The sequence below is a fragment of the Canis lupus genome, chromosome 18 (genome assembly GCF_003254725.2).
Source record: "Canis lupus dingo isolate Sandy chromosome 18, ASM325472v2, whole genome shotgun sequence".
Taxonomy (NCBI): domain Eukaryota; kingdom Metazoa; phylum Chordata; class Mammalia; order Carnivora; family Canidae; genus Canis; species Canis lupus.
In genome coordinates, this window is record NC_064260.1 from 12,997,807 (window position 1) to 13,010,944 (window position 13,138).

General features: G+C 37.4%; 1 protein-coding gene and 1 pseudogene across 3 annotated transcripts in view; both read right to left on the bottom strand.

Annotated features, from left to right (window-relative positions):
* Positions 1 to 13,138, bottom strand: part of BCAP29 (B cell receptor associated protein 29) — a 52,655-nt gene that overhangs the window by 23,158 nt on the left and 16,359 nt on the right. For all 3 annotated transcript variants that reach the window (XM_025449371.3, XM_025449372.3, XM_025449374.2), the window contains exon 6: positions 12,594 to 12,702. In XM_025449371.3, the coding sequence (XP_025305156.1) occupies positions 12,594 to 12,702 (109 nt within the window). The remainder of the gene's footprint in view (positions 1 to 12,593; positions 12,703 to 13,138) is intronic.
* LOC112661540 (U4 spliceosomal RNA) lies at positions 5,031 to 5,112 on the bottom strand (annotated as a pseudogene).

The window sequence follows — 13,138 nt, forward strand, 5'->3', positions numbered from 1 at the left end:
GAGGAAGACACACAATACAGAGACCAACCAAGTGCTAAGTATCATGCAGAAGTTAAGATAGATGCTTGCAGAGTGAATGACTGTATGGCTACCATTGATGGGGCAGTCAGGAAGAATTTCTTGAGAGAGGTGGAATTTAAGCTACCATCAGTTTTGTCTGCTGAGAGAGTCTATAAATAATGACATCCGGTAGGAATGGGCACATCCAGGATCCAGATCCTATCTTCTAAATACCATTTTCTGCTTAAAAGAACCAAGGTTCATTGGAGAAATGGTTGATTCAAGGGCTGGAGGAGGAAAAGTATAAGGTGAGCTTGGAATGTCTCATTATACCAGAAAAGTAAGTGCTTACAGAATGGGGAAATGACAAAATGATATGAGATCCAGCATGCAAAGACTCCCACTTCCAATTCTGAGACAATCTGAACAAAAAGCATAATGCTCATAATGGATTCTAATCCACCGAAATAAATAACTAGGGGATAAAGGAAGACTCCTCCATATAACAGAATGGCATCTAACAAATGCACAAGGAATAAGGGAATTAGAAAATCAACATTTGGAAAATATCCAAATAAGTGAGAGAATAATACAAAGAGAGTGAGAGAAAAAGATGAAAGGCAAATGTCAAGTGTTATTTTTGGGTAACTGAGTGAAGAGTACAGGCGAATTTCTTGATATTATTCTTGCATCTTTCCTGTGAGTGTGAAGTTATGCCTGAATAAAAGGTTAAAAGGAAAAAAAGAAATTCGGTTATGAGGTAGAGCAGTAACTGGAGGAATATGAGATGAAGTTTCTGTTCTGTTGTGGAGGAGATCCCAGAGGATGCTTGCAGGATGACAGGAAGTACAGCAGTAACTGCAGAAACCAAATCCTGGAGACTGAGATCCACAGCACTAGATGTGGGATGGAAACTACATCCATGGAAACCCATGGGCCCAGCTGCAGGATGACAGTAGTTTGGTGGTGAGAAGATAAAGTTTTTGTCTAATTAATTCTTTGCGTCCATGGAGAGAGGGTGAACCTAGAATTTCAATAGGACTGTCATGCAGTGTTGCGGGCCCATAGAATTTAGTGACCATTTATTTAAAGCAAAGAGTTGGTCCCCTCAGCAATGCTGACGTGTTTGGGTGCAGGGGCCAAGTAGTGAAGCTGTGACTACTACCAGAGTTTGGTCCTAGAGTGAGCTAGGGAGTAGAGGAGGGATGAAGAAGTGACGAGGTAAGGAGACTAGGAGTTAGCAAAAACATAATTAAGGATAAACCGTGAAATGAGAACTGGGTAAGGAGGGAAAAGAGGGCACCAAAGTCAGTTTTTGGAACCCTAGAAGCATTCTGGGGACACAGAGTTTGACTTAGACATGGCCCTTGCCTTCAGGGCACTTATAATCTAGTAAGAAAGATGAACAAATAAAAAGGTAATTCCTGTAGAGTGCACTGATCAAATAAGCAAGCATGCAGCAATATGGAGGCCCGCATGGGGCCACTCAGTCTAGCTGGAAGCAAGTTTCAGGGAGGCTTCTGGGACATGGCAATGTCAGAGCTGAAGGATGAGCATAAGCCATTGACAAGAGTGAGGGATTAAGGAAGGAGACCTGCAGTCCTGGGCACAGGTGACATAGCTGGGCAACACCACCTTAAGGGGAACTACCAATTGTGCTATTTAATGGAGTTGGAGTCTCACATTTTGATTAGACAAGGCTGGGGGACAAAGCTGGAGATGATGGTGGGTGGAGATCACAGAAGATTATGTGTGCTATCCTGGAGAGCTGTAGACGTGACAGGAACCAAGAAAGAGTTTTAAATAATGCAGGGGCATAATCAGATCTTTGGTGCTGAGTAACTCCTCTGGTGGCAATATGAAGAAGCCAAACTAAAAGCAGAATGACTAAATGGGAACATGCTTTAGAAGACTGCATGCTCTGCAGGAGGGTTAAAACATTTCTGGAATGGAAACAAAGCTGCACAACTAATGATATCACAGAGCAAATATTAATAAATAAAACCAAATATAGATCTATTTTTCTCCAGCAAAGAACAAAGGGAGAAATGAATGATTACTTTGAATATATGAGTGCCTACCCATACATTCTGGGCTACCGGGAATATGAGGGAGGTTGATGGGTAAAGCATTTTTGGTTTTGGGTTTTAGAAAAGATACGGACTTAAGGCACGTAGATACTTATTGAGATTTCTGGTTCTATGGGCCAGGGAACTCGATAAACAGGCTTTCTAATTTAATAAATAAAATAGCCCCACTGCGTGTGCTGTTGGCAAAAGGAATATCAAATGCATAAAGACTTCCTCAATTAATCTTAGTTAGGTTGCTTCAATGTTTAAGAAAACAATTTTGGATCTGTTAAAAAATTTTTTGGATCTGTTATTAGCAAAGAATAATTATAAACTATATTAATATACTGGCTTTCCACTTAAAAATCAGGATGTACATTTTAGGCAAAGCACGGTGTAAATACAGATTATACAAACTGCTTTGAAAAGGGTACACTTTTTATGTAAAGTGTACTTCATATGTAAGCAGAAGCAATACAGGACATCTAGAAGAATTGTCAGCCCATCATATATAAGGATTGGGAGTTAACCTGCAGGGACTATAAACAAAGAACTACCTTTCCTATACATGGTATATATAATTTCTTAAATTATTTGGTCGCTATTCAACAAGCAATTGGTGCACGCCAAATTCTGTAACAATACTGATGGTGGAAACAATTTTTTTCAGCATCACCTCATATATAGTGAAAAGGTATTTTTTCTTTCTTTTTTTTTTTGGAAAAGGTATTTTTTTCTTTTAGTTTTTTAAAGATTTTATTTGTTTATTCATGAGAGATGCACAGAGAGGCAGAGACACAGGCAGAGAGAGAAGCAGGTTCCACGCAGGGAGCCTGATGTGGGACTCGATCCAGGGCCCCAGGATCACGCTCTAGGCCGAAGGCAGATGCTAAACCTGAGTCACCCGGGCACCACAGGAAGGTGTTCTTCATTATTTGAGTACTTTAAATACGGTTGCCAAAGGTTTCTAAAGGGCCAGGCAGTAAATATTTCTTGTGTGCCCTGCAGACTGTCTACTCAACTCTGTAGTCATAGGAAATACGTGAACGAATAAGTGAGGCTTTGTTCTAGTAAATCTAATCCATAGAAACAAGGCAGCAGGCAGGATTGGCCCATCCTTTGCTGGCCCTTGTCCTATAACAACACTTGTGTTATCAGTTTCTCTTAGATTATAAATATACTCAGAAAGAACTGTAGGGTCCAAGTCATACTGAACATTTTAAGAACGCTCCTAAGACATTTCCCATTCCGAGTCTATCAGTTTTCCTTAGAGAAACAGCAAAGGCTATCCAGACGGGGTTGGCAATGAGATTTAATTTTAGAAAGTAAAGGCTTTTTCCTACTTTAATTTTCTAGTGATGTAGCTGACTTGCTTTGAATCCAGGAACCCAAAGAGGGAATAATTTGGAGAGGATGACAAAATTATTTTTGGATGGGTTGATCTGAGGCTCTGGGTGGAGTTTCACATGGAAATGCCACCACTGGGCAACTTCTAAAGCAAAAACTCCTCTTTTTGCTAAAGGTTTTATGTTTAAGTAATCTCTATATCTAATGTGGGTCTAGAACTCACAACACTGAGATCAAGAGTCACATGCTCTACCGAGTCAGCCAGGCACCCCTAAAGCAAAAACTCTAGCTCCAGCTTTGAAAGCAAAACCAAATCCATCTATCTCATGGTGTTCATCACCCGGAAACATGGGCATTTAAGACACACTGGGCCCAACTAATATCTTTCCAAGACACCCATAGGAAAGAACAGAGCTATTATTTTACTTTGGTTTTGTAAACCAACCCCAGATTTAATTAGCAAATGAACAACTCAAACATCTAACACTGCATGTTGTATGACTGATAAGACTCTGAAAGGTCTTCTTCTCTTTTTCAACTTAGAAGCCCATGAAAGACTTTACCTTAAACTTGGCTGCCTTTTCATTATGATATACACAAAAGGCAATAGTACATGAATTTGGAAAGTAAGATACTGTCAGAAAAATTATCCCTCAACTTGAGGAAAATGTTTTAAGTTGGTTTTGACGAAAATTTTTTTAGGTTGAAAATTGATGTATAAACTTCTCTTTTTTGCTTCAGTCATTCCTTAACTTGGAAACCTTTCTGATAGAAATAATAATAACAGCAATAATGGCAAAATCTAGTGATTTGTTAAATTTGAACACAGACCAGGCAGTGGGCTGTGTGCTTTATATGCAATGACTCCATGAAGAACTACAGCTGAGAATAAGTACCTTCCCCCAAAGTCCCAGAGAGGCTGTTACACAAAAGCTGGTCTCAAATATGGGCTGAGTAACTTTAAACTCTGCATTTCCAAATAGCAGTAAACAAGCCGTGAAAGAGAATTCTTAAATAAAGACACTTGCACACTTGAGAGTTATTTATCTTTCTTCTCTATCTAAATCTCTGCCCACAATTATTTGGTAAAAGACTGTTTCTGGCTATTTTCTCGCTAAAAACCTGCTGCTACCTCTGGACTTACTTTAGAATGGTGGACTTGTAAGCATGGTACTCATGGCCCCCAGATCTTGATTCAGATTGTCTGCTCACCTCATCATGCCCACTCCATAAACCCAGCCATCAACCATCCACTTAGGCATAACGGCCTTTCTCCTTGGATCATGTGCGTTCTGGAGACTAGGGGAAGATATGGCCATTTCTGCTTCTGAAATCTCTCTCAACCTTGAGACCAAGATCCAATGATACCTCCCCCATGAAATGTTCCTCAGCCCTTCCAGTAAGAATCAATCACTTTCTCCTCTGTTCTACCACAGTCCTTTGTGTTCTACCTTAAGTTCAGTTATCATCCCTTGCGCCTCACATTCTTATTATTAGTGAATCTATTTTTCTCACTAGAGATTCTTGAAGACTGGGATGACAGTGTATTCACCTTGGTACCTCTCCCAGCATACAGCACGATACTTTGTATATGGCAGGTACACGTAAAAGTTCCTAAATGGGAAAAGTTTTCAATTAGCAATAATTGTGCCTTGGATAAACCTCATTGGCTCTGATACTGCTACTGCACAAAGCTAAAAGTTCATAATTGGAAGGGAGCAAGGTCTCCATGCTGATAAAATCCCTTTAATATGTAACCCTGCAGGAACATGTGGCCATCTGCAGAATCCCAAACCCTAGCACCTGAGCCTATAGAAACTGTTGAGGGGTTATTTGCTTCTTGAAGGTTGTGGGGACTTCTATAAAGCAGAAGAACATGCTATTAATCTAACATAGAGGACAAAGCCAGTTCCAAGAAAATCACTGATGATTTCTTAAAATGAAATCCAAACCTTAAGAAGTGTTGGGTAAATAAAAATTGACCTCAATAGAAATCTCCTGCCAATAATTGAGAAGAAGATGAAATTATTAGATGGGGGAGAAAGAAGTGAAGGAAAATACTATTGGTTTTCAAGCTTGGAAGAAAAGATCAAATTGCAGCAATCTGTGAGGTAGTCCAGGGAGAGAGGAAGGAACATGGCTGAGCAATCGTCTTTGCTTCCCAAGGTTCAGATTCCTCATATACCCTAACTTCCCCCAACTCATGTTTGCCACACACTTTTCACTCTGTTCCTTCTTGCAATTTAAGAAAAATGTCTTTCAAAGATTTTTTTTAAAGATTTAGGGGATCCCTGGGTGGCTCAGCAGTTTAGTGCCTGCCTTTGGCCCAGGGTGTAATACTAGAGACCTGGGATCGAGTCCCACATCGGGCTCCCTGCATGGAGCCTGCTTCTCCCTCTGCCTGTGTCTCTGCTTCTCTCTGTGTGTCTCTGGTGAATAAATAAATAAAATCTTAAAAAAAAAAAGATTTATTTATCTGAGAGAGAGAGACAAGACACACACACAGAGCATGCGTGTACAAAGGGAGGGGCAGAGGAAAAGGGGGAGAGAGAATCCTCAAGTAGACTCCTCACTGAGTGTGGAGCCTGATGCGGGGCTTGATCTCACGAGCCAGAGATAATAACCCAAGCTGAAACCAAGAGTCAGATGTTCAACTGACTGAGCCACCCAAGTGCCCCTCAAACATATTTTAAAATTTTAGAAGAAAATTTTATAATTACACTTAGCATTTTGAATTATAAATACCTTCTTGGTCATCAGCAGGCTTCATATTATTAATACACATTGGAAAGCTGAGGTGTTTGCCTGGAATCCAGGGGATCTCTACTACTAGCTGAATGACCGAGAATTAGAGGCCAGAGGTGAATCGTTATCAGGTAGAAAGAACCTCTGATGATTCTTCTCAGCCAAAGCCTCAAATGTTGGTAAGTGCCAGCGTTCTTTTTTTTTTTTTTTTTTTAAATTTTATTTATTTATTCATGATAGTCACAGAGAGCGAGAGAGAGGCAGAGACACAGGCAGAGGGAGAAGCAGGTTCCATGCAGGGAGCCCGACGTGGGATTCGATCCCGAGTCTCCAGGATCGCGCCCTGGGCCAAAGGCAGGCGCCAAACCGCTGTGCCACCCAGGGATCCCTAAGTGCCAGCATTCTGTGTTCAGAGCTCTCCCTCCTCTCTCAACAGTCTTCCTTGACATTCCCATTAAATCCTTGATTTAATTGCCAGAGTTATCCATATGTATGATGGCTTAGACTCCAGCTTGAGATGACCTTTCTTGTAAGTTTTGAGTTTGTATTTCCACCTGTTCTTTGGGAATTTTCACTAGGATATCCCGATGGCCCCCCAAACTCAGCATATTTATAACCACAGTTATTTTATTTGCTTTCCCTTTCCCAATAAAAGGAGACACCCCATATCTCCTTTGGTCTTAATCTAGGTTAAAAGCACAACCTACCTAGTCAATCAAATTAGAAACCTGGAGTCGTCTTAAATTTCTACTTTCCCTCATTCCCCTAATCTTGTTGGGGCTGCCTGCCTCCTAAAAATCTCTCTCATGATAAAATTTTATGACTCTGAGTACAGAAAGAAGGTTCCACAGTTTCCAGAAGGCAAAACAAAACAAAACAAGACATATACAAAAAGAATCTGGGGCTGGAATGACTCTGGCCATGTTAACATAAACAACACAAGCAAGAAGATAATGGAGCACTGCATTCAAATTTCTGAGGTTAAACATTTTTCAATGAAGGGTGAGGCTAAAATAATGATAGTTGTTTTCAGAAAATATAGATTTCCAAACATTCACGGCTTCAGATTGTTTACCTTTCATGTACTCTTCTCCTCAGAAGCTATTAGATTGTATGTTCCACCAAATGGAGAGAGTAAATAAAAAGTGGAAAACATGGAATTCAGGAAAGAAGGTATCGGCACAGGAAAGAGGCAAGGGGGTTTGCATAATGATGAATAGCAGATACATGGTCATAATAATATGTGGTAAGAAAAAATAGGATATGCTTATATTGGGAGTGATGGAGGATGGGAAATGTGTCTGAGGGGCTTGGCAAGACAAGAGAGCTAAGTTCTTCTCTTCCATGTAAGGAAGTCAAAGATAAAATCCCACATACTGAAAGATCAAAAAAACAGCTACCCAAACATTACACTTGGAAATCTGGAGATGAACATCAGAAGAAACAGCTAAATGAATTGCAAGTAGCTGTTTTTGGGGATGGGTCTCAGGGAACTGCGGTTTTTCACTGTAAGTCTTGTAGTACTTTTGACTTTTAGTATTCATGTACATGAAAACTCTGGTACAATAAAAAAAAAAATTAGGTACCATTTAAGCATGATAATGACTACTTTGTGTTCTAATTCCATAAGAAAAGATTCTTGGAGAGAAATGCTCTAAAGATCTTGTCTTACTTTTTATTTCCCCAATATTTATAATGAAAAGAACATGCTGATTTCTTTGCTTAAATTATTACTTCGCTCCTACAGTTTTATTATTGCATATCAGTATTCCAATAGATATTCTAAGCAAACAACTACACTATAACCTAGCGAGAAATGATTATGTCTCACCCAAGAGAGTTAAGATTTGTAGACCCATTCCATATAACACACTTGGGCTATGAGCTAATAGGTGGATAAAACATGCCAGGCCCTGTCCTAATGATTCTAAGCCTACATGAAACATTTCTCTCCTGTGAGGAATATGGCTTCATTAACCACCTGCTGAAGTTCAGTTTGGAAGAAAGGTAACTTACGGTGAAAAATTTTCTCTCATGAAAAATAAACACAATTTTAAGGGTCAAAAAGCCACAGTGAAAATAGTTCATGATGATCACTTTGCTTAATTATATTATTTGGAGATACACAGACATTAAAGGTTAACTAATCTATTCCCTCATTTTACAGAAAACTGTGGCCTAAAAAAGTTTAGTGACTTGACTAAAATGACCCAGTCTATCTTCAGATTTTGCAAGGTGATCTATGTCACTTAGCAAAGGTTAAACAACTAATATGCAATATTTACTCTCAAAGTAAAGTTGGGAATAGAGTCAATCACTTGTAATTCAAGTAAAAAAAAATAAGAATGCTATAGATTACCTTGATTTTTGGAAGAGAGCTTTTTTTTTGTGTGTGTGTGTGTGATCCTTTTCACTGTACACATAAAAGAAATCCATTACAGAAAATAATTTCGATTACAGAAAAAAAACTGCTATTAAGAGTTTGGTGCAATTTTTTTTGCTTGATTAATATACTATAAATTAGATATTGCTTATTGTCACATTCATCAAACTCTTCTATTATTTTTTAATATAGACTTTTCTTCAGTTATTAAGAGAAGGGAAGGAGATGGCAAAAACCTAGAAACTGGGGGATCCCTGAGTGGCTCAGTGGTTTAGCACCTGCCTTCAACCCGGGGCATGATCCTGGAGTCCTGTGATCAAGTCCCGGGATCGAGTTCCGGGATAGAGTTCCAGGATCGAGTCCTGCATCGGGCTCCCCACATGGAGCCTGCTTCTCCCTCTGCCCGTGTCTCTGTCTCTCTCTGTGTCTCTCATGAATAAATAAATAAAATCTTAAAAAAAAAAAAAAAACTAGAAACTTCCATATGTATAAAGAGGAGGAGAAATTTGAATTTCTTATTCAAATTACAAAAGCTCATTAAAAGGCAATAAAGCAAAAATATGACCAAAACTAATATATATTTTTTTAAGTATTAACAATTTTAAAATAAGGCTATGGCTTTGATATAGCTACAAATTAAAGCTAGTTCATACCTACAACTTTCAACTATAAAACATGCTTAGGTTAGACTTTGAGAATTTATTTTTATATAAATAGATGGTTCAAATAATTAATTGGTAAGGAATTAGAAAGCCCTCAGTTTTATTTATTTACTTTTATTTTCATTTTTTTTTTTAAGTAGGCTCCATGCCCAGGATGGAGCCCAGTGTGGGGCCTGAACTCATGACCCTGAGTTCAAGAATCGCAGGCTTACTGACTGAGCCAGCAGGTACCCTGAAACTCAATTACTTTTTTTTAAAATTTTTTTATTAATGACATTTTTTGTTTCGTTTCATTTTATTTAAGTAAACTCTATACTCCACATCAGGCTTGAGCTCATGATCCTGAGATCAAGAGTCACATATTCTTCTAACAGTGCCAAGCTGGCCCCCACTCTTAAAATCATACCTACTTTACCATAGCCTGCATGCAGGCAATGACTAAATGGTATGTGTTTCCTCTAGTTGATATATATTGAGAAGGTATTTATTTATAAGCAGAGATGCCAAGAAGATATTTATTTGTAAGAATAAAAGCCAGTAGCTATCCTGGGGGACTCCTCCTCTGAAGTCAATCTTCTTGTACATCATAAGGTTTTCCACCACATACAAGATCTGTTTTTATTATGAGAACTTCTAAGTTTATTATTATAAGAGCTTTGTAAATTCTTCAAAGCTTATGCTCTTATTTTTCGTGGCAGTGCCCTTTCCCAATTACTCCACATATGGGGATATCAGAGTTATTGTTAAACAGATCATTAAAGATGACAGACCAGGTCCTTATACCTGACTAAGTTAGCCCTGAGTATAAATTAGGTGCTTTGGGACACGCATGCTCTCTTTGGATCACTAGGGTCATATTACTGCACTGAAGCACAGACAATTTACTAACTCTGGTCCAAATCTGAACTGGTGATTAAAAACTGATGGTGTTTGACACTAATAGAGTGTTCTTAATACCTGTGTTCAGAACACTGCTTTTCCAATTTGAGGCTAACCAGTTTAAATAAACATTTGTATTTATGCTTTATCTCCACTATTATACTTTGGAGAAAATGTTTCACTTAGATTAAACGAACACCAAGGATAAGAAAATTCATAATGAAATACTCTATTTGCCTCCATTAAGAGACAAATGATACTGCTTTTCTACTCAATTTTCAAATATAAAAGAACTTTCTGAAACATTTTTAAAGTACTGTCAGCCTTAATATCCTCAATGTTGAGAAATCAATGACTATTTTTGAATGGTAATAGGCACAAAGAATTGTGCTACTGAATTCATCTGAATATCTTGCACTATTAATTTATGTAATTTCTTAGTTTTTGCCTTAATAAACTTGACTGGAATATATCAAGAGAACATAGCCAAAGATATACCTCCTTTAGAAATGGAACTCTGATCTTTTCAAGGTCATTAATACTGTTATGTGAAATAATAATTTTGGGTACATAAAATGTGTTCATAAAATATTGCACATCTTGCAGAAACCTATCAGGACATACTCAAACAGGTAAAATCTGCTTTTACCTCAACACTGATTCACTCTGAAAGTAGGTTTGCAGTCTACACTTTAAACACAGAAGCTGGTATCTCTTGCTATCAGATTATAAACACAATGTCTATATTATCAAAGAGTTCATCTACTGCAAACATCTGAATTGTCCGTTACAGAAATATTGAGTTTCTTTATATTACTCTAAAATATAAGGTTTAGAGTTATATTTCAGACTTATAAAGTCAAAGCTCAAAATATCTCAGCATTGGATTTTTGAAAGGCAAAAGGAAAAGAAATTAAACTGCTCAAAGTTAAGACAGGTATGGTGTGGCAAACAAACCTATTGTCTGTTTTATATTTTTGTACCACTCTTCTCACATTAAAAGAGGGATCCATGCCATGGCAGGCATGAAAAAAAGCAAGATTTGAAACAATTTTTTTTTTACACTAATTAAAGGCGTTTTGGAAATAGTCCCTTGCGTTCTTCAAAAAAGTTAGCAGCAATACTTTATGTTGGGTAAAAAAAAGAACACTGCTTCTCTTCTTAAATGTCCAATGTAGAGGGTGGTGATTACTAAATTTATTTTCATATAAATGTTAAAACTTCTTGATCATGTTCCAAATCTTTTGTAAAAGAAGCAACTGTACCAACAATGAATTTGGGGCTATACTACACCAACCACATAATACACTATCTTGTCTAGAAGAGTAACTTATTTTTTAACTTACTGCCTCTAAACTAATCTTTTCTTCACTCTAAGAAGCAGGAAGTTAAAGAATTTTATATCATATGAAATATCCTATGGATTTTCGTTTTGTTTTTACAGAATCATCTTTTATCTTTGGGCTTTCCATATCAAATTCAAATTCATCTTGATGAAGTAAACTCTATCCAAATATTGTAAATAGATAATCAATAAAGCAAATTATACTATAAAAAGCTTTTATTAAGCTGAGATCTATTTAAAAAAAAAAAAACTTAGAAATGGTCTAAAGTAGGTCCTTGATTTATTCACTGAACATTCACCAATTTACCTCCAACATAAAGTAGTGGAAGAAATTTGAAATTGGGTCCATGCATTAATCATTACCTTAACTCTGGCTGGCTGAGAGATCTCCCATTGTCTGGACAACATCAAGGAATATCTGTTACATGCAGGGATATTGCCCAGAGGTCAAGCCCAAATTTTTACTCCGAGTTTCCTGAGATGACGCTGGACTTGGGGTACCTACTTTTCTGTGTTATGTGGCTATAAGTAATAAGAATTTTTTCTTTGATGATGAAGAAAATACTATCAGAATTATTTCTTAAAAAAAATAAAAAAAAAAAAAAGAAGAAATAGCTGCCTTCCCAAGTCCTGACTGCAATGTATTTTAGAATAAGCCGTTCAAATTGTCATCTGGCATCCCAGATTGTTGCTTACTCTAAACTATCCACCTCTTTTCAGGGAATGCTTTCCTTATATCTGGCAGGTAGGAAATATTAGAGCTTGAGATAAACAATATATTTTCCTGTAACCAAAACTGTCCCCCTGCGGTTGCTTCTTTCAAAAAAGCGATATACTATGATGGAAAAATGTGATTCATTTTCCAAAAATGTGTTTACAAGCAACTTTTTAGGAACATAGCTCTTTTGCTAAGGCAGGAACATCTGTATTTACAACACAGATCTGAAACACCTACTTGTTTTTCTGTATAACAGAGCATGTTTCTCTTGGCCAAAACCATGTTTTATCTTCATATTTGAGCAGGAATTTATAAATAGGTCACTCTTGGTATTTTAGCCAGAAGAACATTGAGCCATTAGTTTTGTTTTAGGGAAAACAATGAAGTGTAACCGCAAAAAATATCATGCTACTCTTTCTACTTCCGCACATGCACATGAAATTACCTTCTGAAGTCTTCTTTAATTCAGTTTTCAGTTTTTCCTGGTCTTCTACTAGTTTTTTATTTTCTGTTTCCAAAATGTGTTCCTCTTCCTTGACATAGCTTTTCAAGAGCTGTCAGAAAAGAATTACAGAAAGAAGTAAGCTTAGGCTGAAAATGACCACATATTATTTCAGGAAATAGGCTGAATAACATATTTAAAATTATTGGTCTTTATTTGAATCTTTGTCCTTTTAGCATTTTATAATTTTCTATAATATACTTTTGCTGATAGAAAGGTGAATATTTGGCAAACAAAAAGATTTCTTCTCACTAAGGTTGAAATCTCTAAAATGAAAGTAAGAGTTCTTGGTTGGGCTATAATTAAAATTATGTTTTGAGGGGCACCTAGGTGGCTGAGCTGGTTAAGCTTCTGCCTTTGGCTCAGGTCAAGATCCCGGGGTCTGGGATTGAGCCCTAAGTTAGACTCTTGATGAGAAGAGAGCCTGCTTCTCCCTTTCCCGCTCCTCCTGCTTGTGTTTGTTCTATGTCAAATAAATAAAATCTTTA